This window comes from Leopardus geoffroyi, chromosome D1 (assembly GCF_018350155.1).
Source record: "Leopardus geoffroyi isolate Oge1 chromosome D1, O.geoffroyi_Oge1_pat1.0, whole genome shotgun sequence".
NCBI classification, from domain to species: Eukaryota; Metazoa; Chordata; class Mammalia; order Carnivora; family Felidae; genus Leopardus; species Leopardus geoffroyi.
This window is the reverse complement of record NC_059329.1, coordinates 15662851-15689934: the sequence shown is the minus strand read 5'-3', so window position 1 is coordinate 15689934 and position 27084 is coordinate 15662851. Positions and strand designations below refer to the sequence as shown.

Sequence of the window (27084 nt, the reverse complement as noted above, 5' to 3'; positions counted from 1 at the left end):
ACTGGACTCTGGGCTCTGTCCTGTGGATGACTCCCAGCCACCTCCCCTCCACCGTCTCCAGGGCCTGGGTGGGGACTATTTCCAGGATACAGATGAGCACAAATCCTGCACCACTGCATTGCTGTGGCTGCAGAGTTGGGTAATAATAACATCAACGGTACTTAATCTACATCTTGGCGCGTAACGCTTCACCAGATTCTTTTGTCTGACTCAGTTCAAGTTCAGGGGTGCAAAGGATACCAGCTGTCTGATAACCAGTATGGGTAGTTAAGTGTTCAATTAAATATTTGACCAGGCCCTGCTCTAGGGGCTGTGGATTCAAAGACAAATAAATAAGTGTAATAGGACGGGAGAGGTGCCCAGACAGGCCGGGCTGGGCCTGTCCTGCCCTCACCTCTGGGGAATGGGGAGTAGAGGGTGTTGGGAGGCAGGCGGAGGGCAGGTGTGAACAGATGAAGCCCGGGTGGCAGGTGCCATGCAGAGTGAAGTGGGCCATGGGAGAGCACGCCTGGTGGGTGCTTAGGGCTGGAGGCCTACGGAAGGGGCCAGGGTGGTTAGGGACAGCCTCCGGGCTGAGATCTGCATGACAGGGAGGAGCAAGGTTGACACTGGAGGGACAGAAGATCAGCAAGGACAAGAGGAAGGAGAACGAGGGTGGTGGTAGGGAAAGTCACCGTGTGTTTGGAAGAGAAAAGCGGCAGCCATGGCCAGTGGGTTGGACGCTCTTCCGTCTTGAGTGAGCAGGTAGGAAGGTATTTGCTGAGATACAAGGGCTGCGGGGGGGGGGGGGGGACAGGCTAGAGGGGTCAAGAACACCCATTTAGTGGCCCTTCCCTGTCCGTTCATTCTTTTTCACTCAGTCTTCCTGTGCTTACATGCCTGCGTTAGTTGAGGTAGGTAGGGCGAGGCTCTTTTGTTTATTATTAATTCAGCAAATATTGACTGCATGCCTTTGACGGGCCCTGAACTGTGCTGGAGGCTGAGACACAGAGGGAACAAAAGAGGCTTACAGTCTGCGCTCTCTTGGTTCCTCGTCTGTGAGTGGAAGTGACCTCAGTGCCCCTTTAGCTGATACGTGTTCGACTGTGGCCCACGGAACAGTGTGGTTGCACAGAAAACATCCCACACCTTTTTGAGAACAGAAAATAAACTAAATCAAAACCACAAGCTTGAATTACAGGCCGTGACTAATCGGTAATTATGGCATCCCAGGTGTCCCCTACGATGCCTGGCATAGAGTGGGCGTTTAATCAATATTTGTTGAGCGAAAGACTTAAGGAAAGTATCCTGGTTTCAGGGCTCAGTCCCAGGCCAGCCTTGAAGAAGCTGACGGTGGCATATGCATAGAGTGGAATATTATACTGCCGTCAAAATGAACCATGGGGCCACAGAATAGTATGGACGGCATTAGCAATTTAACGTTAGAGGAAAAAGCAAATCCCAAAAGATGACACGTAACCCAGAATCTTTTTCCTAAGGGAGCAAGGAAATGATCAACATGGGGTTGGGGATGGTGCTTACTTTCAAGGGGGCTCCTAGCACATTTCCTGGCCTCGCAAAGATGCATAATCAGTATTTGCTGAATTATTAAACATCAGACTTTCCCACCCACCTGAGCAGGGGAGGGAATGTGTGTGTTGGGGTGGGGGGGGGTGGGCGCAGGGGAATCTCATGGTTAGATGCAGCTTTTGTCTGGGGAGGTGGATTTATGGAGGCTTACGTTGTTAGAGCCATCTAATGAGCTGGAGAGTTACAAGGGGGCCCTGCAGGGACCGACAGTGGAAAAAGAAAATGGCGTGAATCCAGGATTAGGATTTGTCCTGTGGTGTGCACCTGAGGTTCAAAGAGAAAATAAAAAAGCAGTTGCCTGGCTGTGCTGAGGGGTTAAGGAGACAAACTCCTATCTTCCAATCCTCCTGAGCTCTACTCTGACTCTCATGCTGCCCAAGTTCTTCTGTCAAGTGGCCTGCTCTTTGGCTTTCTGGAAGCTTCTCTGGCACACATCTCAGACACAGTGAGATCAGAGATGCTGGGTTGCTAAACTTCTGGGAAGGGGAGCTGCTGAAGGTCACAAGCATCCGGGGTCATGGGCAGGGAGGTGGGCACACTTAGGTCTAAGAGTGGCAGCTGGGGAATGTCCATGTCAATGACCTTCCTGAGGAGGGTGGAGATGGGAGGGGATGCACGGTAGCTGTGTTGCCTTTCAGTCCAGAATCCATCCCGAGCTGGGGCTGAGAGACGAGGGCACCAGGTAAGATTCGGGAGCCTGGCCATCCCCCATCACTGGGTGAGTCCATGCCGTGATCAGAGGGCACAGAGCCGAAAGGGGTTCTGAGGACCATCCCGGGCAACTCCCTCATTTCCAATAACAGGCCAGATGGGGGAGATGCCTAGCCCTGGAGTTGACAGAGGGAAGGAGATTGAGAGGCCACCCAAGACCAACTGTGCTGCCTTCTGCCTTGTGCGAGGTGTCTCAGTTTATCTCCAACTTGAACTCAGCCTCAGACCACAACTGCCACAGTCCAAGCCCAGCCCAACCCTAGGAAAGGCACCGGCCTTTCCCGTGTTGTTGGGGCTGCCGGCGGGGCAGGCCTGTCTGCTGTGTTGATTCAGTCTGCTACAGAGCCCTGACTCATGGGTCCAGCCCAACCGGTGTCCGACTTAGGGGTTCATCTGGGAAGGAAGCTCCTGCTGTCTGGATTACAATGGAAGGGCAGGAATGCCTGGGCCCCCAGAGCCCAGGAGTGCTGGACTGGACAAGGTGGGAGTGGGGAATGGGGAAGGAGAAGTTAGCAGGTGGGTGTTAGAAGGCAGAAAATCACCTATTGATTGCCTCATTGCTCAGAGAATCACCTTTCCCTGTTTTTCAGTTGGTCACTGGTCACAGAAAGACGTTAACCCAAAACCCAAAGGTTGAGGCCGAACAATTAACTACTGCATTTGGGGATTATTACAGAGCTTACGGTACCTTTCGTAAATGCTGTCCCTTTTTAAAAAAATATTAAAAAAATTTTTTTTAAAGTTTATTTACTCTTGAGAGAGAGAGAGAAAGAGAGAGAGACAGACAGCATGAGCAGGGGAGGGGCAGAGAGAGAGGAGGAGACACAGAATCTGAAGCGGGCTCCAGGCTCTGAGCTGTCAGCACAGAGTCCGACGCAGGGCTCGAACTCACGAACCGCGAGATCATGACACGAGCCGAAGCCGGAGGCTTAACCGACTGAGCCACCCAGGCGCCCCTAAAAAATATTTATTTTGAGAGAGAGCACCCCAAGCAGGCTCTGTGCTATCAGTGCAGAGCCCAACGCAGGGCTCGGTCCCACATACCGGGAGATCGTGACCTGAGCTGATATCAAAAGTCGGATACGTAACCAACTGAGTCACCCAGGTACCCCAGTGCTGTCCCTTTTAATCTTCAAAACAACTCTGAGAAACTGTCCCCATTTTCCAGAAGAGAAAACCAAGCCCTATGTAGATTAAGTGGCTGCTATAGCCTCAGAGCAAGTAAGTAACCGATCCAGCTCTTGGGGCCAGGGTTTTGGACTCGGTGGACTATTGTTTTCACCCCCACCTCCCCTATCCAGTTGCAGAAACCTATTTCGGGAAGTGATATTAGCTGGCACTGGGTCCTTTTGGTTCTCTACTCCCTGGCACGAAGTCCGGTTGCATATAGTTAGCGTGCAGTTGCCGTGCAGAGGTCACCCCGGCATCTCCTCCGCCCTTCATCGGTTTGAAGGCAAACCCCTGTCTGCTTGGTTCCTGGCTCTGCCGAGTCTTCCAAGAACGAGGGTCAGAAGTCCCCTTATCTGGGGAAGGCGCTGCCTTGCTTGGTTCCGATAGCAGGGACTTCACTGTCCTCAGCGTCCCTTCCTCCCTCTCTTCCGTTAGGTTTGCACATTTCTCCGCTCCTCCTCCTCCCCTCGCTTCCCCTCAGCCCCTGGTGTTGCAGATCTTGGAGAATCCTGATTGGCTTTCGCTCGGCTTTAACCTTCCAGCTCAGAGGTGATGAACCCAGACACCAGGCAGCTCTTGTTTTTAAGTGTGCTGCAGAGACGACCCAGAAGACCGGCCCAGGGAGTAGAAGTTCTCTTACTGCCTTGTCTTGTGACTCCCTGTGTGGCCTTGGGAACACCCCCCAACCTCTCTGGACCGCAGGGTGATTGGAAACTCTCTTTGAGGGATGGTAAAGCGGGTAAGAGGGTTAATGACCACACGCCGAAACAGGCAGGCGCTCCACCAGCCTAATAATGAGGGGAAGCGGAGGTGACCGCTCGTAGAGGCCGAGGGAACAGAAGGCCTGGCCAGCTCTTTTGTCTGCGCTCCTTGCCAGGCAGCCTGCCCCTGGGCCTTATTTCTCTGTTCCTCTCTGCAGCGCAGACTCTGAGCTTCTTTGTTCTGGAAAGAAGTCCACAGGGGCAGAGCTCGGATGAGCGTGGGTGTAGAGGAAGGGAGAGAAGCAGAGGCCCGCGGTGAGGGGCTTTCTGGCCCTGCTCTGGGGTGTGACAATCTCAGGCTCCCATGGGGGCTCCAGCCCCAGCTTCCCACGGTCTCCTGGGGAACACCTAGAGGCAGGGATGCTGCTGTTGCTAGGTGATGAGATAAACAGGCCTTCTGTGGCTCTAGCAGGTGGCGGCTGTGTTGCTGAGGTCAGGGACACGGCAGCAGGGGCGACCCAGGGGACCAGGTGGGGAGAGTTCTCGGGTGTGCCAGGAGACGGACCCAGAGGTTGCTCTTTGCTCGCAGAGAAGGGCTCGGCCACTGGCTGGCTCAGGGGCTGCTCCGAGGCTGCCTTGCATGGTTCCCTGACCCCGAAAGCACATCCCGCTTCCGACCTGGCAGCAGGTGGCTGTGAGCTCTCCACCTACAGCAGAGATAGGGCTGTTTGATGCCTTGACCGGGGCTGGGCAAGTACCCTCTGTCTTGGGTGCTTCAGCCATGACAGGTAAGGCGAGGAGTGGGGCCATGAGGGCTGGGCGGTTGTGAGTCACAAGAGTGGGGTATGAGTTTCTGGAGATGGGCCTGGCTGTGACACGGCCGCCCTGAGTGTACGGAAAGTTCTCAGAGATGGAAAATCAGGCCGGCTCTCCAGGACCTTCGGAACTATCCAGACAGGTCCCCCCCCCCCCCCATCCGGGGCCACACACAGGTGGGTAACCAAGCTCTCCCTTGCAGGGGTCTCTGCGAACGTTCTCACTTGCTCTGCCTTGTGCCAGGTGCCCGCGGCGGCGCGTTTTCCTTCAGGGCTAACCTCCGCCTCGGCTGCTACATGAGAAACCGCTGGGCCTTGTTCTGAGCCACATAGGTGCTGACCTGTTGGCAATCGGAGCCGAGCACCTCGACCCCCACGGCGGCACACAATGGCTCCAGGGCGGGGCCTGGGGCAGCCGGGAGGTGTCGGGTGACCTGCCATTATTTCTGCTGCCAGCCTGCTGCTCAGCTGCCCTCCTCTGAGGATCAGACTTGGTGTTTAGGCGTAGCTCTTGATTCCAGCTGGGGTTACGGGCCAGGTTGAAGGTATAGCAGCTCTTCTTGTTTCACAAATGGGGAAACCGAGGCACGGACTCGTCCTGTTGTCTCTCCCCGGGTCGCGTGGCAAGACAATGTGACGTGCCAGAGTGAGGTATTAGCACATGCCCGTTGGGTTGAGTTGACCTTGCCTCCAGGTGATGCTATTGTTAACTCTAACGGGTACCAATCCCTCCAAGGTCCTTCTCGTGGTGCAGGGGTGGGGAAGTAGCCCCGTTCTCTGCAGCCTGAGTTCTCCACCATTCTATTTCACTCTACTTACTTTCTGCCCTAGGGTGGCGGGCCAATCTAGCCCCGCCTTCCCTCCCAGGAAGGTCTGTTGGAAAGGAGGACCTTTGCACACCCGAGGGCACTGCGTGGGCAGTGGCTGAAGGGGCCATGAGAGAGCCGTCAGGAGTCAGGCCGCTCAGATCGAAGACGACCCCAGGGGTTTGCCTGATGGGGACTCTTGGAGGTTTGCCTTTAGGTGGTGCTGACGGAGCCTAAAGTTTGGGGGAGGGTTGTTTCCAAACACTGCAATTTACCTGAACTGAAGAGCTGCCATCCCAGGTAGAGACTGGCGTTTATAAAAGAATCCCGTGAATTTTATACTGCATTTGAAAAATCATGCTCTCTTCTGCTTATACCAAATTGCCCTTTAAGTAGTGGGGTGAGAAGAGGGGCTCTGGGATCATAAAGTTGAACTCTACGATTTACCTGCTCAGCAACCTTGGGCAAATCACTTAACATCTCCCGGACCCCGTTTCTGCTTTTGGAAGTGGGTGTGATAAACCTATGATGATAAGACCAGAGAGAGAGAGAGAGAGAGGGAGGTTGTGGGAGGGGTTCTACCTGCCAGTGATGACGCGCGTTTTCAAGGTCACAGGAACCCTGTCTGGTCCTCTCATGATTTCACAGACTTCCTCACGGTCGCCCTCGGTTGGTCTTTGCAGTTCGAGGGGTCTCAGCTGCTCTGGGCAGATGGAGGGTTGACCCTGTGTCTGCTCTTCCGAGCTCTGTGTCGGGGGCTCTGCCCTGAGTCCAGCTCTGGCCCTGACCACTCATGTGCTTCTGACACGTTCGTTTCCTCATCTGTAAAGTGGGTAGAGTGTGATCTGCCTCCTGATGTTGTGGGTGAGGATGAACAAGGTAGTGACCCTGGTGAGATGCTCGGCATAGAGACAAATTTAAATTTAGTGCTTGGGCATTGCCCTCAGCTCCAATTACCTTGGAGGCTTGGGGAGCCGACCTCCACATGGCGTTCAAGGAGGGTGTGCATGGCGGTGCTGTTCAAGGGCAGGACTGAGTGTTCTCACTTGTTCTGGATGCTCCCGGGGAAGCAGCCTCTGGGGGGCTGGCTTGGCTGCTGCAGCAAAGAGCCGCCGTCTCCTGGCCAACGTCTGCAGTGACTCCTGGGTCTCTCCTGTGAACTCCGAACTCGTGATCCCATAAAGAGTGCTGCCTTGGTGTTCCAGTGACTTCTCTGCAGCTAGTGCTTGGTGATTACATAACCGAAGCTCCCTTTTACCACTTTTACCACCTTTCCTGCCCACTCAGTAACTCAGTGAGGCTTCGTAAGATTTTCCTCTCCCGGCTGCCGTTGGCTAGGCAAGTTATTTAGGCACTGGGAGCCACATGTGTGCGTGCGTGCGTGCGACAGAGAGATTGATTCTAAGTCGTCTTAATGAGACCCAGATATGCATAGCCTATAGCGCATTGCCTGGTATACAGTAAGAATGCAATAAATGTCAGTAACAATAAAAATAACCACAATAAGACTATTTTATCCACCCAGTGAAGCACTGTTCTGGGGGCTGGTTATACAGCAGTGAATAAAAAAGGCAAAGTCCTTGTGCCCATGAAGCATATGTTCCGTTACTTCTTATAAGTAATTAATAACTATCACCATAGAACTATTACTATAGAAGCTAGTAAGGGCTTGGCATAGCCCATGCTAAAAAATCATTAGTTATTAGTGGGAAGAGCCTGGCAGGGGGCCTCACACGTAACAGGTGCTGGGCAGATGGTGGCCATTTCTGTGATGTCACTGGGCCCAGAGGCCTGCCTTCAGGAGGGAATCAATGAATGCAGTGGAGTGCACTGGGTGGAGAGGCGCCAGGGCAGTTAGGTGTCCTGAGATGTCACCTGACCTCTCTATGAACAAAGGGAGGAGGGTTCAGGCCAGAGAAGCAAAGACCTTTGGTAGCACACACGTGGTCCTTGACCATGTGGAGGGCTGTGTCAAGGAAGTGGCCAAAGGGATGCCCCGGATGAATGAGGGACATTACAGAAAGGAAAGGTCTCTTTCTCTCTCTCTCCCTCTCTCTCCCCCCTCCCTCCCTCTCTCCCCCTCCTCACTCTCTCTCTCTACCGCTCCTCACTCTCTCTCTCTCTCTCTCTCTCTCTCTCTCTCTCTCTCTCTCTCTCAGTGAAGGGCAGATCATCTAAGCAACAGAAGGTGTGTGAGTAGAAGCTGGCTCACGTAGATATCCACAGTAGACAGGGCAAGGCCAGATGAGAGCTCTATGGCACCCCTGGGGACTCGATGGAGACCCGTGAGGTTGTTGCAAGAGGACGGAGGCAGGGCAGGAGTGGGTGGGGGTCTGTTTTCCATGTGGGGGTTCTAGGTTAGATTTTTCTGGGCACAACAGGCTCTGAGGCTGAAACAAATTTGGGGAAAATGTTGGCCAAGAAGACCTCTAAGGTCCTTTCCTGAGGGCCTGTGACTCCAAAGAGCTCGCTTGATGTTAGCCTGCAGCTTCCGTTGCCTCCTCCCACAGAGAAGACTAGTTCAAAGCCTGATTTACTTATAATTTCCTCTCTCTCCCTTAGTTTTCTATCCTCAGTGATCTCATGGTAACTTGTGTGTTTTTTTCCCAAGCGGCTTTGGGTATGAAGTTTTTCCCTGGTATTCTTGAAAGTCTAAGTTAATTCTGTCCATTGGTTTCCTTTGTCGCGTGTTCTTTTCCTCCTAGTGACCTTTGGCAGGGTAGTGAGGGATGAAGGTCTCTGGACAGAAAGGACATTGTCTTTCCTCCACTTGGTCATGCCAGCTGATACGGTCTTCACTCAATGCACACTTTATATTACAAAGTTGATCAGCTTCTAGGTAGGGAGATACGGGGCTCCCTGGCTCTGCAGTTTCCACTGCAAGTTCAAGTTCGAGGTCTAGTCTCAAGTTCAGGTCTATGGGTTCACATCTGGGAGGAGAAGGAGGGCATTACGAAAAAATCTGAGCACTTGATATTGAAGTCCCAGAACTTAGAGATCTTGGCGGAGTGACCCTTTCGAATCATGAGCCTCTTGAGTCTTGGCATTTCTCATCTCTAGAACGAGGATCATGATGTCTCGGCTGGTGTAAGATGCGGGGAGATTCCGGAGGTGAAGGTGCTTCTCAGGCTGCACTTGCTGCGTTCAGGTAGGGGTGACACATTCAGCGAGTCCTACTCACCGGGAGAGGTGCTCCCGATGGCCTGGCGGGGTACCCTCCTCCCTGGGGATCAGAGACGTGATCATGAGAGAAGGCCCCGGTGTCAGGGTGAGAGTAGGCTGGGGCGGGGTGACCTCAGCTGCATCATCCTCTTTGTGTTGAGGTCTGTGGGTGAATAAGTGGCCTGTTCTGCCTGGGGTGGGGTCAGCCCTCAGCTCTGCCTCTGTTCCATCTGTACGGAACCGAGGGCTTCGCTTGTGTGTGTTCTTCTCTGAACCTTCCGGAGTCTTGCCAGTGCCTGGCACGCAGTCGATGCTTGAGGAACACGCGCCGAACGAACGAGTGAATGCGTATTGTAAAGGAGAAATTGAGATCCCAGGAAGTGCCTAACCCTGTGGCGAGCTCAGCCACACCAGCAGGCAGAGGCCAGCCTGACCGATGTGCGGGACATGGCACAACGGGAGACCGCTGCCGCCCTGGACAGGTGCCGTCTTAGTCTCTCGCCCCCCTCCCTCAAGCGTTCCATTCATCCGCTCCCCTGTGCGCGTCCCTGCTTGTGCATGGATTGTGCCGGGGAGCTGGAGGCTGCTTTGGGAAGGAGTGGTAGGGGAGGGGTGTTGCGGTTTTGAGGCTTGTTTACAGCTTTCTCTGCTGTAATCAAGACAGAGCTGCAGGCTGTGAGGTGGAGTCGAGCACGTCGCAGAGGGATTGCCACATTGGTTCTGCTCAGACTCTCTTTCCAGTCCCTGGGGTTTCCAGACAGGCTTGGGCTTGTCTCTCTCCACTTCCGCACCCCCTGCCCCCCACGTCTCCCAGCCCCCCGCCCTGATTGGGATGAAAGCACTTTGGTGACACCCCTGGTAGGTTCTGGCATCTTTTCCAGTCAGACTTGACTGACTTTGTTATCAGTGTCAGATACATCAGCAGGTTCTGGGAATTCAGTCTTTTGTCACTTACTTGTTATTCACTCGCAAGCATTCATCACATGGCTATTGTGTGTCAGGCCCCGTGCCAGGTTTGGGGCTAAAAGTGGGAAAAACCCAGTCCTCAAGAAGCTCCCAGTCTGGCGGCCACACGTTTACATGAAAATGTGGCAGCCGAATGCATTTTTGGTTGTGAGGAATTCACCGTCTTGGGGATGGGTGCTTGGGCATTTGAGGGGTGTTACTGGGTAGATGTTTTTAGGCGAGCAAGAAGGAAGCCCCGGGGGGAGCTGCTGGGAAATGTGAAATGCAGATTCTCAGGCCTGAGAGCCTCTGTCTCCTGCCATCCCGGGTTGGCTCTGGGGCTTTGGAAAGTTTGTCCAGAGTTCCTGAGACCCGTTTTTATGTCCCCCCTCCCCTATTTTCCCCCTTACTCTCCCCCGCCCACCGCTTCCCACCCTATCTGCCTGGAGAGAGCCTGTTCATCCTTCGAGTTCCAGTGCAAATACTGTTTCTTCTGGGACAACTTCACAACCACCCTGGAGAGGATTCACTGCCTTCTCTGCTCTAGGGGTCCCTTGTCATCACCTCTGGTATTGGACTTGCCACAGTCTCTTTGGATCCTTGGCTTAAGGAGCTCTCCTTCCTCTGGATTTGGGGAAGCTCCAGGGCAGAACCAGGGCATTGTACCCTTGTGCCCCCCTTGCTGCCTTCGGGAGGCTGGCCAGTTGTAGGGACTGATTAAATGGCTACATGGAGGGAGCTACTTCGGGGATCACAGCAGCAGCAAGCCCCCCACCCAGGTAGGGAGGGCACTGGGGGAGCAGGCAGGGGCCTTAGCCCTTCTTTGCCGAGCTTGCCCTCTAGGGTCTTTCCGGAGCCCAGGACGGCATCACCAGGGCTGAGTGGTGGGCCCGCCCATGCTCCTAGACCCCCCACTGCCGTAGGCTGGCCCACTGACCTGGCACATTCCTGAGTCCCGGCCAAGCCTAGCAAACTCCTTGGTCTGAACCAGCTGGAAAAGGGGAGAGGGAAAGAAGAACCTGCTTCCTCTAGAGCAGCCAGAGGGCTGGGACTGACCTCGGGTGTTTAACACTCTACTCTGGTGGCTCATGGTCTGTCTGGGGCCTCGTGGGCAGGAAGGACTCAAGACCCGGGTGGCCAGTCCCAGGGTCCCAGGCTTCCCTCCAGGCCTCAGCTGCAGCTGAAATATCCAGGGAAACATTCCCCTCGGGGACAGAGATGGGGCTCAGACCTCTGCCCACTGCTACGAGGTAGTAACTGTGCAGGACTTGTCTGTCCAGGGCGGGGCTGGCAGGGGTGAGAAGAGGCGGGGAGGGGGAAGGAAGGGCTGGGCCCCAGCATGAATTGTTTCATCTTTCCCCAGGGCTGGGCACTATGGCCCTCCCAGCCTCATTAGAGGGAAATGACTGGGTTATTAGGCACAGGTCGTTTCACGGCTGGCTCAGGGGCCAGAAGCTCTCTGGTCCTACCCGGGACCCCGGCAATGCCACTGCCAGCAACGCCCAGCTCCTTGCCTGGCTGGTGAAGTTCAGTGGGGCCATGCCGCCCACCTGTCACTTCCTGGAGGGGATTCCTCTTTGGCCCCACATCCTTAGGCTTACTCGCCCAATCGTTCCACTAGCCTTCGGCATGCATAGGCGTGGCATGGATAAGATTCCATTTTACAGAGGAAGAAAATGAGTCTCAGGAAGAGCAAAGTCTCAAGAATAATACGCTAAGAAGGGAGCTGGCCATTCGACCTTTTGATTCTACAGTTTGTGCTCTGGCTAAGTGCCTTAGAAACTGCCCCCTCCCACGTCACTCCCTCGAGAGGCACTCAGACCGCCTCGGTGTCACCAACAAGCAGCTCACAGCTGCGCAGGCAGGCAGTGCCTCCTTTCTCTCCTGAGAGCCCAGCAGGATGCAGCTTCTAGGCACACAGGCTTGGCTTCTAGGTGCTTCCTTGGCTGGGGCTGTGGGAAGCTGGTGCTTCCATCCTGGCTGAATCGCAGAGGAAAGCAGGCAAGCCCTTCCCCTCTCTGATCCTCAGCTACCCCAGCCCTGGGTCTAGAGTTTTGCCAGGAGAATGCAACTTGGGGGGCCCCAGCAGGTCACCTCTGTTCCCCTTGGACGGAAAGCTTCCCCTTCCCTCCCCTTTCATTTTCGTGTTGGTTTTTGGGCAACTGCAGCATCTTTGCCAAGAATTAGAGATGGAGAGATTCCCTGAGTTCCACCTCAGGCTCGGATATGATCTCTTCCCCTCCCTGTCCTCAGATGTCCTTGAGAGATGGGATTGATTCTCTTTGTCCCAAGACAGTGCAGATGCTCTGGGCGTTCGGAGGAGGAGGAGAGAGGGCAGGGTCTAAAAAGAGGCCAAGTGGATCTCCACAAACACCTTAGATTGTTTTGAGGCAACTGTCCCTTGTTTTCTGTAGGAAGAAAGGGAGTCCATTTCCCCACGGAGGCGGCAGAGGGCCATCAAAACAGCCCCTTGCCCTTGGAAAAATAGTGCCAACCTCCAGCCAACAGACCGGGAGACCTTGGACAAAAGAGCACGAAGGATTCAGGAGGAGGATCAGGGAGGGGAAGCCTGGCCTCTGTGTCCCGGCATCCTCGGTGCTGGTGCAGGGGCTGCTGGCAGGGGAGGGAGAGGAGGGCAGATGGGCACTGAGACTTGCAAGGGCTGGCATGTGGGGGTGATTCACTGTCCCCTCTTTTTTTTTTTTTTTTTTAATTTTTTTTTTCAACGTTTATTTATTTTGGGACAGAGAGAGACAGAGCATGAACAGGGGAGGGGCAGAGAGAGAGGGAGACACAGAATCGGAAACAGGCTCCAGGCTCTGAGCCATCAGCCCAGAGCCCGACGCGGGGCTCGAACTCACGGACCGCGAGATCGTGACCTGGCTGAAGTCGGACGCTTAACTGACTGCGCCACCCAGGCGCCCCTCTTTTTTTTTTTTTTTTTTTTTTTTAACCGGGAAGGTGTTACAAAACTCTCAGGCTGCTTGAAGGGCCCTTTCTGGGGAGACCTGCCCTCCCGCAGGACTCGGAGCAGGGGACCCCCACACTCACCATGCCGGTTCTGCGATCTTCCATATTTCTCTACAGGCCGGAGCTGAGGTCGGCAGCCCGTCGGGAGGAGGACCTCCTGGGATCGGGCCCTGGCTGGTCCGCGGGTCAGAGCCGCCCTGGGCAGCACTGGCCGGAAGAGGCCTAAGTGCAGGGCAGGCGTTGGTCCCGCGTGTCAGGCATCCCTCTCCCCTCAGCACCCCGCTGCCTCCACCGCTGCATTCCAGGAGTGATTTGGGGACTGCCGGCCAGTTGATTAAAACAACCCTACAGGTGAAGTTGCCAAACTGGAATGATTAAGTGTCTTGTAACCTCACACCCATTGTAGGGGCTGGGACACACCTGGAGTCATTCGTGGCCTTTGGCCCCTGAGCAGGTGACACACCTAAGATGTTGCAAAAAGCCTTCCCGCCTGAATGACATCCCCCCCCCCCCCCCCCCAGCCGGGTGCTGGCTGGCGGAGATGTCCGGAGGCGTGCACGCTCGCTCGTGCTCTCTCTCTCCAGGTTGCGTGACTTCTCCATGTGTGGGTGCTTTTGACTGGGGTTGCGGGGAGGTGGAGGAGAGTGGGGCGCTCAGCGGAACTGGCTCGTTGCCACGTGTGGAGCAACAGGATCGGAAAGCCCATGGGGCGGTTTCTACCCCGTCCCTTGTCCCCCCCCACCCCCGGCGCAGACCTGGCCCGCGCGGGACTCATGCCCAACGTCCCTGCCAGCATCCCTCCCAAGGGTTTCTCGCCCCGCCTCACCGGTTATTACTTATTTGAATATCTTGGCCTGAGTTGGCCCCTGGCCAGGGGATATACAAGGTGAAACCTTGACCCACAGAGCCAGGGAGCTGGAAGGAACCTGGGTGACTGTCTTCTCCCCTCTCTCCATTTTGCGGGCGAGGAAACGAAATTCCAGAGAGGCGACGCCACATAGCTCAGATCCCACGGTAAATCAGCGCCAGATTCCGAACAAATCCAGACGCTCAATGCCTCCTGGAGACCAGTCCAGGGTGGACATGTGCCTCGTCCCTTCCAGCGATGGCACGCTTGCCGTCCACATGCAACCGTGTGAGGGACGTTCTGTGTCGCCAGCCGAGGAAATCCGAGCTCGTGCACAGGAAGTGACCGGCCCCCAAATCACACCGAGGTTTTGGCAGAGTTGGGACTTGAATCTGGTTCCCCGTGTGGACGGGCTGGTGGTAGCACAAGTGTCTGAGGCCCTAAGTCCACAGTCTGGGGAAATATGGAGCCTGGGTGACTGTAGTGATGTCTGAGCGGGAGGATAGTTTTTTTTTTTTTTAACGTTTATTTATTTTGGGGACAGAGAGAGACAGAGCATGAAGGGGGAGGGGCAGAGAGAGAGGGAGACACAGAATCGGAAGCAGGCTCCAGGCTCTAAGCCATCAGCCCAGAGCCTGACATGGGGCTCGAACTCACGGACCGCGAGATCGTGACCCGAGCTGAAGTTGGACGCTTAACCGACTGAGCCACCCAGGTGCCCCGCTTTATTTATTTATGTTTTTTAAATGTAACAAGTCAGTTAACATATGGTGTATAATAATTTCAGGAATAGAATTTAGCGATTGATCACTTACACGTAACACCCAGTACTCGTCCCAACAAGTGTTCCCCTTAATGCCCCATCACCCCTTTAGTCCTTCCCCCCCATCCCACACCCCGCCAGCAACCCTCAGTTTGTTCTCTGTATTTAAGTTTCTTATGTTTTGTCCCCCTCCCTGTTTTTATATTATTTTGGCTTCCCTTCCCTTACGTTCATGTGTTTTGTATCTTAAATTCCACACGTGAGTGAAATCACATGATATTGTCTTTGACTGATGGATTTTAATGAGCATAATACCCTCTAGTTCCATCCATGTTGTTGCAAATGGCAAGATTTCATTCTTCTTGATCGCCAAGTAATATTCCATTGTATACGTGTACCACATCTTTTTATTCATTCATCAGTCGATGGACATTTGGGTTCTTTCCACAATTTGGCTGTTGTCATTAGTGCTGCTTTAAACATTGGGGTGCATGTTAGGGCAGTGGGCTTTAGAATTGGAAGTTTGGAGTGAAGTGGCTATGACCTTAGAACAGGTGGCTTCAAGGGACAGGCTGCAAAGACCTAGGCAGGTGCCTCCCTTTTCAAAAGAACTTCCACAGTCAGATAATGGGGGGCCGATGGGCCATCCTGCACAGGCTTTCCCTGGGCTGGAATCCTCTATATGCCAGTCTAAACATCTGGCCCCAGGTTTTGAATCGCCTTGCCGGGCACTCAGGTGATGAACAGGAAAGAGCGCTGCACAAGAGTGCTGCTGGGTGTGACGTGTTGGAGGGAGGATTGGGAGCCCGAGGAGAGACAGGGATGTTGTGATACCTGGGGAAGAGGCTTGCAGAATCTACAGGGGGAGGCACAGAGGCTGGAGTGAGCAGGGAGCCCACACCTCCCAGGGCCCAGGCAGGGGGCTACCACTGGACCCCCCCCCATTCGTCCAGGGGCAGCCTTAGCTCCCCACTCGACCTCTTCTTCCTCCCTCTTTCTTCCTTCCTTCCTTCCCTCCCCTCCTTCCTTCCTCCCTCCCTCCCTCCCTTCCTTCCTTCCTTCCTTCCCTCTTTCCCTCTTTCTCTCCTGCCTTCCTTCCCTCTTCCTTCATTTTCCCCCAGGACATTTTTACTTGGATATGCAATTTTTAGGACAGTGTATTAATTTGCCAGTTGTTCTGATGGCACATTCGACCTTCGTATCGGCAACCATCCACTCATCCATCCAACACTTATTTTCTGTGGTGGTAAAGAGCACTGTGGTTCGATCTGTAGTTGGAAAAAATACATAGCTTGTACCTTGGGAAGCTCAGTCTGCCCACGCCCTGCACGCCTGCTATGCAAGCAGGAGCTTCTGAGGGCAGCAGGCCTTCCAGATCCTTCCTGCTCCAGGTGTGTCTGTGGGGCCACCAGCATCCGTGCATCACCTGGGAGATTGTTAGAGAGGCAGAACCCCCACCCCACCTCCCCCTTGCCCCGACAGACCTACGGACTCAGGATCTGTATGACAAGATCCCTGGGAGATTCGTATGTACCTTGAAGTTTCAGAAATGCTGTTCCCGATCTCTTCCCACGCTTGGGAGTGGGTAGAGGCTGTTATTTCTGGAGTGAGCTGAATTTAGAGACTGGAGCTTGCCATCGATGAACCTCTGGGGTTCCTTCCAGCCAGCAGAGCCTATGGTTCTTTCCTCTGAGCCCAAGTAATTTGAGCTCAGTTTCAGCGACAGAGCCTTCTGTTGGGACCTCTCCCGGGAAGTTCTGTGGACAAGGACGCAGATGGTGGGTATGTGCCAGCAACGGCCCATAGCATCCAAGCCAAGTGGCTCTGAAATGAGGCGGATGGGGGAGGCAGTGTGTGTCTGTGGGGACAGAAGGGACGCCTTGGCTCACCGTGAGGTGTGCAAGTGTGGCTCTCTGTGGATTCGCTAACTTTTGGGAGAGGATTTCCACTGCTAACCAACCCTTCTCCCAGACATGGTTTAGGCCCCAACGCTGTGGAATGAAGCCTCACATGTCTGCACCAAAGAGGAACCGGGGACATCGAAAATCCCTAACTGTGGCTGATCTGTTCGGGTGGGAGCTGACCTTGTCTTGTGGTCCTTGCTGGGATCAATCCCCCTCAGGCTGAGGGTAGGGAGTGGGGGCAGACAGGAGTATCTGACAGAACAACAGGTCACATTTGGTTCAATAAAGCCGCGGAAGTAAAACATCGCTAATATGTAACGTGTTCCTGTGTGCCAGGCTTTTATGCCTGTGTATAGAAATTGCATTACCTTATTCAGACCTCAGGGCCACCCTAGGATGTGGGTGCTTCCGTTACCTCCGTTTTATTAAGAGGGAGGGGTGCCTGGGTGTCTCAGTCAGAAGTGTCCAACTTCGGCCCAGGTCATGATCTCACAGTTCACAGGTGCAAGCCCCGCATCAGGCCCTGTGCTGACAGCTCAGAGCCTGGACCTGCTTCAAGTTCTGTGTCTTCCTCGCTCTCTGCCCTTCCTGCGCTTGTGCTCTGTTTTGCTCTCAAACATTAAAAAAACCTTTACAAAGGGGGAAACTGAGGCCCAGAGAGGGCTGTGCCCCAGGCTTGTGTCACCTAGGACACCTGGGCCTTTTCCACTTTTTCATGCATGGTTGGGTCCTGCATGGGCCGTGGAGAGGGTCTGCAAGGGCCTCGGCAGTTCTCCAGGGCCCTTGAAAAGCCACTCATGCCCCCGTTGCCCCAGAACTCTGGGCCGTCCCTGGGGACAGTTTCCACATTGCCCATGTATTTGAAATTGGTCTCAGAAAAATACCTTGCCATTCGGCCTTCTCCCCACAAATTAGGCAAAGACTGAATTTCCCATTATTGCCGAGTCCAGCCTTTCTTTTCAGGTGTCTCTAGAAGATGCTCTGAACTTTACCCTGGAACTGCTTGTGGTTGAAAGAAATAGGGAGGCTGATGGGGTGGAGGACATTGCGTTTCATCCTAACTGCTATGCATCTGAGACCATGAACATATAGGACTTGCATGATTTTTTTTTTTAATTTTTTTTCAACGTTTTTTATTTATTTTTGGGACAGAGAGAGACAGAGCATGAACGGGGGAGGGGCAGAGAGAGAGGGAGACACAGAATCGGAAACAGGCTCCAGGCTCTGAGCCATCAGCCCAGAGCCCGACGCGGGGCTCGAACTCACGGACCGCGAGATCGTGACCTGGCTGAAGTCGGACGCTTAACCGACTGCGCCACCCAGGCGCCCCCATGATTTTTTTTTTAAGAGCATGGTTAGAAATTAAATTGTATAGATGAAAACTTTACTACATTTGTATACCCAGCTTGTACATGGAATAATCACCATGCATGGTGTTACATCTTTGTAAAATCTTTTCTTTGTTGAATGTTTGTTTATTTTTGAAGGAGAGAGAGAGAGAGAGAGAGAGAGAGAGAGAGACAGCGAGTGAGCAGGGGAGGAGCAGAGACAAAGAGAGACACAGAACCCAAGGAGGGCTCCAATTTCCTAGCTGTCAGCACAGAGCCCGACCTGGGGCTTGAACCCCCAAACTGGGAGATCATGACCTGAGCCTAAGCTGGAAGCTTAACCGACTGAGCCACCCAGGAGCCCCTTGTGGGCGTTACATCTTTAATGGCTCTGTCACTTTCCAGCTATGTCACCTTCAGCACGTTATTTAACCCCTCTCTGTCTCACTTTCCAAATCTCTGAAGTGGGTGGCAATAAATAAGCCCCACCTTCTGAGGCGGCTGTGAGGGTTAAGTGACTTAACGTCGAGAAAGTGCTTACTGCAGGACGCGGCACACAGTAGGTGCCATGGAAATACTGCCGGTGAAGGAAAATGAGGATGATTTCAGTTGTGGGTTAATGAATCGTCACCCTTAGAATGCGTTTTTTGATTACCGTGGGCCCTGTATTCTGTGCACGTCGTTAATTCTTTAAAGCTTCATGAACAGTACGTGTTGGTAACTCACGTTCCAGCCGCATCTTCTGCCAGTTGTGTGGGTGAGGGAGGGACCCTTACCCCTTTTGAGTCTCTTCACGGTCTGCCCCTCAAGGTGGCCGGGAACACGGGGGAGCATCGCGGGTGGGGAACTTGGGAGAGCAACGTGGGTCGGGAGGCTCCGCCCACCCCTGAGCGCAGGCAGGCGAGGTAAGTGACTAGCTTGAGTAAAGGTCTTGTGAATTTCAAGGACCCGGATGTAGATCCTTCCGCCCCGCTCGGGGAAGGGCTGGACTGTCCCGCAGCTGCGCCCCCTTTCGGTTCTGAGAGCTTCGCCGGGCTTTGTTCATGCTGTGCTGGGCTCCTTCTCTGAGCTCGTTCTGCACCTCACTGCCTTTGTGAACCAGGCGGAGGCTTCACAGGACAACACCCCCGATTCCCTGTGGCCCAGCTGCTTAAGGGTGCCGCCTAGAAGCCCTGAATCACAACATGATCCAGCTTTGACTTTCTGCAGAGGTACGTTGGCCAATGCTTGTTCGTGTGATCAGGGCAGGCGCTCCCAGTTCACCCGGGGAGCCGGCTCGTGGCTCATGCGAGATTGGTCCCACAGTGGCAGAGGGTATTCTGGAATGTAGAAACCGTGGACCTAGAAAGGAGGCAGGCAGAGTATCGGTGGTGTCTTACCTGGCATTGTTGAGGGAAACATCACCCGTGTTTCCCGGTACAGAGCTTTGCAGTCACCAGGCTTTTTCTTACGTGACCTTCAAAACGACCTTGTGCAGTCGATCAGAGAACTGAGGCTCAGAGAAGCGGAGTGACTTGGCCGGCGCCACTAAGACGTCCGCCTGGAACTGACCCGTCCCGAACCCCTTCACATGGTACTTTGTTCTTCTGCCTTTTGTTGACAACCGGGCAGGAGAGCTTTTTGCTGGGTTGGATAGTGTCCTCTAGGAATTCATGTTCACCCGCATGCTCAGAATGCGACCTTATTGGGAAGCAGGGTCCGCGTAGGTAGATGTTGTTAGTTAAGATTAGGTCATGTTGGAGAAGGATGGGCCTTGAATCCAACATGATTCATTAGAAGGGACAGGGATGGACATGCACAGAGGAAAGAAGATGTGAAGACGGAGGGATTGGGGGAAGACTGATATGGGGGGGGGGTGGGCAGAGATGGGGAGGTGCAGCCACAAGTGGAGGAACACCTGGGGCCACCGGAAGCTGGAGGAGTCAAGGAGGGATCCTCCCCTAGAGGCTTCAGAGGGAGTCTGGCCCCGCCAGCATCTTAATTTCAGACCTCCAGCCTCCAGAACTATGTAACCCTAGGTCTCTATCGATTAAGCCACCTCATTTGTGGGCCTTTGTCACTGTCGCGCCAGGAAAGGAACACAGCGGCAGCTCCCAGGCTTGTGTCTTTTTCTTCTCTGTGTTCTTCCTCTTTCCTCTAGAGTTGCCCTGTGTCCTTGAGGATTATACACACAGAACAGCTAAGTCCTGGCAGCTCGTGTCCTCTGTGGACAGGAGTTTTGATCCTTGACCTAGATTACATTTATTGCAGCAAATTCACTTGTCTACTCCTATTTGGCTCTGGCTTTTTTTTTGCCCCAGTGTAACTTGTACCACGTCAGCTACACCAAGCGTCCTGCATCCGGGTGAGATGATGTCTGGGGGAGGGGGTAGGCAATGTGGCCATTGCACATTGGGGGTGGGCTTTTTTTCTCGCAGCCTGGGACTGGTGGGCTCAGGCCGGAGGCTTGGGGCTGTGCTGGCTCTTGCTCTTGGCCTTCAAGTCCAGGCTGGACCAGTACTGGCTGGCTGTTTGTCTGGGGTCCTGGGCTGGTTTCTCCTGAGGTAGGCCTGCTGGGCAGGGGGGAGGCCCTCCTGGGCGGGGGGAGGCTCTGAGCTTGCTCACACTGCCACCTAAAGGGAAATATTGAGCAGGGAAGTGACCCCCCTGCCCCCTCAAAAGGCACTTCCTCCACCAAAGCCATTGAGCTGGATGGTTGGAGATGTTTGAGTCCTATCCTCTGCCTGTTTCTGTCATCGCCCCTGGACAGCCTTTTTTATGCTGGGACTTCTGCTGCTAGTCCTTGTGCTGAAGGTGGGCTGGGAGGGAAGGGGGGGCAAGCGAGGGGCGATGGAGATGGGGTGGTGACCAGTTCGAGTCCCAGCTTAGTGACCTTGTACGACAGCCTTAAGTATTTAGGGACCCTGCGCAGCACTTCCTAGGAGGGGCCGCGTGTATCTTTATACCTGCAGCCCCAGTTTGGCACGTGCACACGAAAGGTGCTTAAACGCTGCTTGGGTAAAAGTAGCTTAAAACACAACTGCTGCCACAGGGGAAGATGATTCTGGCAGCCGCACAGGGCAGAGGAGGGAGGTGGGGAAGAATTGGTCGTAGTAGTTGAGGTGAAAGATGGAGAAGGCCTCAATCACTGCTTGGTCCACAGGGCCAGGGAGGATGGAGAAAAGGAGACCTGTTCTCTCTGGCTTTGCACTTTGCGTTTTGCCCTGTGCTGCCTGCAGTGGGTACCGTGGCTGCTGTGGTCCTAAGAGCCTTGCAGGCTCCATCTTCCGGTTCCCATGATGGCTGCAGAATGGAGGTGACTGGCCTAACAGCCCATACCGGGCGGGCCGGCCTGGGACCCAAGCTGGTGCAGGATGCTGGCGCAGGACCAGAAGGGCCCCCTGGGGGAGGGGTTGGGGGTGGCTGAGGCTTCTGTGTGGCTGCCGGTGTTGATGGGGGTCCATTAACAAGTGAGTTCGTTGGGTTGACCCAGTTGGAAGCAGCAATGCTTTTAGATTGCCTTTGTCCGGGCTTTGGCAGGTCCCCCACTCCGTCATTTAATGATGGTGCTGGTGCCTCTCCCTTGACTGAGTGCTTTTGGCCGCAGAGCGATGCTTGGGGGAGAGGTTGCTTGGCTCCTTGAGGCTCCCTGGCCTCCGTGGGGTTGCAGGTGCCGCCACGGTGCCCCCAGTGCTCACTCCCTCGCCCAGGGTCCCTACTTCTCCAAGTAGGCTTCGTGTCTCGCATGGAATGCCATCAGTGAGCAGACTTCATGAGGTTCACCATGCAGACATGGTCCTGGATGTTCCCCACACCATCTCCCTTGGCCCTCATCTTCTCCCTGCCTGTTGCCCTGAACCAAAGTTCTTGAGCCTGGAAGTCTCTGGCCTGGACCATCCCTTGACCTCATTCCTGGCTCTGTGAATCTCTGATTCATCAGACATTGACTGAGAACCTACAGTGTGCTGGGCACTGGGGACACTCAGATGAAGTGCCTTCCCTGCCTCCACATCTCTTGACCAGGGTGGAGAGGTGGGTGGCGAGTGACTGGGTGGGTGGGGGTGACCTGGCCCAGACCTCGCCCTCTGATCCGCAGGAAGATGCCGTACTGAAAGAACAAACAGAGCCCGAGGTCGGGGCAGCCTCCCCAGAGGAGGTAACATTTGAGTTGAGCTTATGAGGCTGAACAAGGACTTGCTAAGTGAAAGAGTCCGGGCTCTAAGGGGGAAAAGAACCTTCACAGCCCAGAGAGGAGGCTGTATGTGTTTGGGGAACCAGCTATTAATTCCACAAATATTTACTGAGCACCTGCTCCACGCCAGCCTCGTGCTGGGAACATAAATCCTCCATAGCCCCGATTACGAGAAATTTACAAGACGTCTTCTTTGGCGGGACCTTTACACAAAATGAGGAATTTGGACGCAGACGTTTTGTATACACTAGAAGTTCTCAAACTAGGGTTTTTGAGCCCTGGGATTATGCAAGATGATCCACTGGGAGAGGAGGAAAAAAATCGAAGCCTCTATTTATAAGCGTTTTTTTTTTTTTTTTTTTTTTTTTTTAAAGAATTTGAGCTTCTCGAATATTTACTGTATGGGTTGACCCTGGTGCCTGCCCTTAGCCCCTATGCCGTGCATGTTGCCTGCGTCAGGAGGGTCAGAGGGAAATGGGTGAGGGGTTCCATGAAATGGACAGGGGCTCCTTGCATCCTCCCTCACTGTTAGCACATTGTAACGTATTTACATCTGTTCCTGCAGTGGATTTATGGGTGCTCTTATCTGACTTTAACTAGCTGACCCTCACACAATGGACAAGGGCTCAACAAGTTTCCTGGAAAGACACTGGGGGTTGGAGAGAGGGTGGGTCACGCAAGTGCAAGCGGGACAGCAAGAACTTGGCAAGGCTGTTGCTCCCTCCCCCACCCCAGCCTGCTCTCAAAGGGCCCCTTGTCCTCTTTCCATCCTGAGTTGAAAGTGGTAACAATCCAATTGTAACCAGTGGAAGCCAGCCGAGAAATAGTCCAAATTACCAAGGTAATTGGCAACATAGATTCAAATCTCCTGATGTCAGTAATATTCTTTCCCTAAAGGTTTGTGGTCTTTTATTTATTTATTTTTATTTTATTTATTTATTTTTTTAACGCTTATTTATTTTTGAGACAGAGAGAGACAGAGCATGAACGGGGGGAGGGCCAGAGACAGAGGGAGACACAGAATCTGAAGCAGGCTCCAGGCTCTGAGCTGTCAGCACAGAGCCCGATGCGGGGCTCGAACTCACGGACCGTGAGATCGTGAGCTGAGCGAAGTCGGACGCTCAACCGACTGAGCCACCCAGGCGCCCCAAGGTTTGTGGTCTTTTAGATATTGGCGGGGGATGATGGCACATGTAAGTGCACAGACACATAGATAAAAATACACACCTTAGGGATGGATACCAGCATCTGTTTGATTAGACACAGCAGTCAAAGTAGTTTGGACATCATGACTCTAGGCAGTAAGGAGCCAGTGGAAGCTGTTGAAGCAGGACAACGACTTGTTTGGTTCATTTCGGAAGCCCTTCCCCGGCAGTGGTGGAATGAGAGACTGGGGAAGAGAGAATAAGAAGGGCTTTTGCAGAAGTCCAGGTGAGCGAGGATGAGGTTCTGAACCCAGGTGAAGGGGACAGGAGAGGAGAGGGAAATTTTACACGTGAACTGGACTCGGTGACTAATAAGTTTGGAAAACACGGCAGGGGGGAGGATCCAGGGTGAGCCCCGGCTCTCTGAGTGACTGTGGGCGGATAGTGGTACCGTTGACCGAGGTGGCGGATGGCGGTGAGGGGTGCGTGTGGGGAGGGAGATAAAGCGTCTGGATTTGAGCAGGTTGAGTCAGAGATGCCCGTGAGAGCGGTGGCTGGAGCTATCCTGCTTGGTCAGGCTTCTGGGGGTCTTGGGCTGCGGGCACCCCTTGCCCAGGCAGGGCCCAGGTGAGTGAGTGCTTGAAGGAAATGCAATGAGTTCAAACGTGATGAGTTCCTAAGGCAGTACTGTTGTCTCCTGTCCAGTTGCTAGCCTTCCCAGGGGTCAGACCTCTTCCATATCGTATTTCTGGGAACCACCCAAAGTGTAGGTTCCCCTTGTTTTCTTCCTCTTCTGAGCCGTCTTAGGCTGTGGGCAGGCTCCTACTCATGGGGCTTCAGGCAAAAGTAATTGGGAAAGCCTGATGAGGCTGGGTGTGCCCTTGCTCTCATCTTCTGGTGTGAAGATAAGCAAAGTGAAGGGCAGGGGAGGAGCCTGGTGGGGCAGGAGGGGGCGTGGGTGCCGAGCAGGTGCCAAGGCTGGGATAGGTGTTGGGTCACTGAGGCTCCGCGGGGGCGGGGGGGGGGGGGGCCGTCATTTCTGAGTCCGGTCATTTCTGAGTTGCAATTTCTGGGCTGTCCCCGGTCAGGATGTGCTTGTCTGAGGGTCCACCCGGGGCTTGACACGGAGAAGGCTAGTGGTTTTTGTCGGTGACGCCTCTGAGGACGGCATGTGGAACTACCAGCTTGCCCCTCTGGTGGGATCCCGGGCTCTGTGTGTTTGGGGGGCAGGGTGTGTGACATGGACGGGAGGCTTGTGGTTGTCTTCTTCCGTTTTCGTATTTTCCTCTGGCAGGGAAAAGAAGAGAAGAACAGATGGGGGGGGGGGGTGGGAAGCAAGAGAATGAAGCAGAGTTAGGAATGAAGGAAGAAAAATGAAGAGGAGAGAGGAAGAGAAACAGAAAACAGGAAGGAGAGAAGAAAGGTATCTAGGAAATTCCTTCCCCACTGAAAGAAACGGAAAGATCATTATTGAGACGGGAAGTGAGGGCCATGGACAGGAAAACAGAAGGCGGTGAGATGGCAGAAGCGCAGAGACGTGGACGAGACAGAGGGCGAGGGGTGGGGGGGGGCAGTGCGGAGGGAGGGATGGAGAGAGGCCTGCTTGGATAAAGCGCTTGGCCCCGCCTTCCTTCTCCCCCCACCATCTGCCCGGTTCTCAGTTGCAGAATCAGAGGGGCCAGAGCCCCAGCCAGCTGCCGGGTCTCCATTCCCGACCCCCCAGCTGGGCCGCGGGAAGGGGTCAGAGGCGGTGTCACCATTGTTTCTGCTGGGCAGGGGGCCCTCAGGCAGGGTCTGGAGAGGAGCCAGGCTGACCCGTGGTCCTGGCCCCGTGAACCAAAGGGGTGTCTGCCTTCATGCAGTAGTCCTTCCTGGCTGCTTCTCTCGACTTGCTTTTCCCTGCGATGGAACAGAACCGTGAGCCCGCGTGCCGGGTGGTCTGCACTTACAGTGCAGAGGGGGAAGACTGGGTCATAATAAACCGGGGCCGAGGCAGTGCGTGGGGTGAAGCCCTTCGTAACCGTCACACCCTGTGCGTGGCAAGCGGCACACGCCTGCACCCCGACAGCCGGGCCGTGGGCTGCAAAAGCGGTGAAGCCTCTGAATACTGAGGGCTGGTTTTCTGAAGCCAACTCATAATGGGAAGAGAAACGCCATCTCAGAGGCCTGGGGAGCAGGGGCCTACTCTGGCTTTAGTCGGTGACACACGTCTAGACAGAGAAGGCGTCGTCACAAGGGGGATCCCGGGTGCACAGGAAGTAAGCTGCACGGCTCTGAACAAACCCAGGTCAGAGGACAGGGCCTGGGAGTGGGGGATGCTGGTAGGTTCCTGATGGAGAGGAACTGTGGTGGAGCCCTAGTGGAGGCTGCGGGGCCTTTTCAGAGAGAAAATTTCCCTCACACGCCCCCCCCCACCCCCTTCCCTTGATCTGATTGTGTGTTCATTTGGTGCCCAGTTACTGATTGGGCTTCCATGGGACCCTGATGCCAGGAAGGTCACCTGAGGTGGGGACTCATCCCGCTGGTCCCTGGAGTAACTATTTTAAAAAATCAATACGTTGCCATAACCACAGCAAGAAATGCTGCTTGTCGAGTGAGAACTTACCAGACTCTGCTGAATGCGTCGCGTGAATATGGCACCCAGTGTTGCCAACGGTCTCGCCAGGCGGGCGTTCCTTCCTCCGCTTCGTAGATGGGAAGCCGGGCTCGGGCCCGGGGTTTGCGGCAAGGCTCTGGAGGCCAAGAGCCTGGTCTCTTCACCCTTCTCTTCTCGGAGGGGGTGGGGGCGATGCTGGGCTCGGAGCCCGGGCCCAAGTACAGCCTGAGTCACCCCCACTGGACGTGGGCGGTGTGCGTCTGCCCCTGAGAAGGCGGTGTGAGGAGCCCCGGGTCTGGACAAGCGGGGCTCGGGCCACGTGCTGGCACCGGCCAGTGCCTCGGGGGGGGGGGGGGGGCGGCGTCTCTGGGAGGCTCTGCTGGCCCGGGGGCCTCCCCGCTGGACTCCCCCAAACCTGCAGCCAGGACCGCTGCATCTGCAGGACACGGACCTGGATTTGTAGCGTGGAGGTGCTCGCTCCGTCCCTCATTCTGGGATCAGTAAGGGAAGATGAAGGGCCGGCAGGAGTGTCAGCCTAGGGATCCAAAGAATGAGGGCAGCCGAGCAGGAGGGGAGGTGATGTGAGGGCCGGTGTCTGGCTGAAAGGAGATTTGGAAGCCAGATTGGAACCAGCATTCCAGGGGACCGGGAGCTGGCAGGGAACCAGAGGAAGAGAGGGGAGAAGGGGATTTGCTAGAGGTGAAGAAAAGAGGGGGACCCTCTGTAGGCCCGGGGGTGGGGCTCCAGCCAGCCAATGGCAGCTGCTTTTGCCCCACCTGGGACCCAGGGGCACAGAGGACCCTAAGCTTGGGAGGGAAGTGAGGCAGCCACCTCTGGGTCTCCACCCAGGGGCACAGAGGACCCTAAGCTTGGGAGGGAAGTGAGGCAGCCACCTCCGGGTCTCCACCACGAATGCTTCCTGGGGCTGCCGGCTCCCTGTCCAGAGTCCGCCGGCAGCTGGGGAAGGGAGACTGGTGGCAGCTTTGGCTGCTGCCCAACCCTGACTCATGCCTTCCAGAGCCACCACATCTTATTTTAACATTTCCCAGGGCTGTCATCAGCACCAGGAGTTAATTGCAAGAGGGCCGTGGGGGAAGTGGGAGAGGGTGTTCGCACTCGGAGCACGGAAAGGGGCTGGGACTCCTGTTGCTGGAGGAAAGCCTCAGCCTCCCTCCGCCTCCCTGCTCTGCAGGGCGGTCAGGAGAGGCGATGTCTGGGCTCTGGGCGCAGACTCTAGGCAGGCTCCCCGGGGAGAGGCACCGGAGTGGACACACACAAGGTCCTGGCTGCGTTTGCCCCTCGTCCCACAGAGGCGGGCATGCAGACGCGGCTCCCAGGCTCGGGGTGCAGAGATAAAATGCTAATCGCATTTTTCTCCACCTTCTGGGCCTGCAGGGTTTTCGCTTGCTTCACGGGGCCGGTATTCCCCTTCCGCTTTCCCTGCCAGACAGGGAGTGGGGCGGGAGGGGGGCGGGCACTGA

General features: G+C 54.9%; 1 protein-coding gene and 1 long non-coding RNA gene across 4 annotated transcripts in view; both read right to left on the bottom strand.

Annotated features, from left to right (window-relative positions):
- The window catches only part of TMPRSS4 (transmembrane serine protease 4), a 33370-nt gene extending 20136 nt beyond the window's left edge, over positions 1-13234 (bottom strand). The window contains exon 1 of one of the 2 annotated variants that reach the window (XM_045482983.1): positions 12931-13234. In XM_045482983.1, the coding sequence (XP_045338939.1) occupies positions 12931-12954 (24 nt within the window). In that variant the 5' untranslated portion in view covers positions 12955-13234. The remainder of the gene's footprint in view (positions 1-12930) is intronic. The other variant, XM_045482982.1, reaches the window with a different exon arrangement.
- A 2303-nt stretch (positions 13235-15537) lies between these two features.
- On the bottom strand, positions 15538-26807 carry LOC123600730. Of its 2 annotated transcripts, XR_006713780.1 has the most exons (4): positions 26497-26805; positions 25613-26434; positions 23090-24292; positions 15538-16216 (listed from the first exon to the last, which is right to left on the bottom strand). It is a non-coding gene; the product is annotated as an uncharacterized LOC123600730 (long non-coding RNA). The 2 variants fall into 2 exon arrangements; XR_006713781.1 differs by lacking the exon at positions 23090-24292 and having other exon boundaries at positions 26497-26807.
- Positions 26808-27084: the final 277 nt, after the last annotated feature.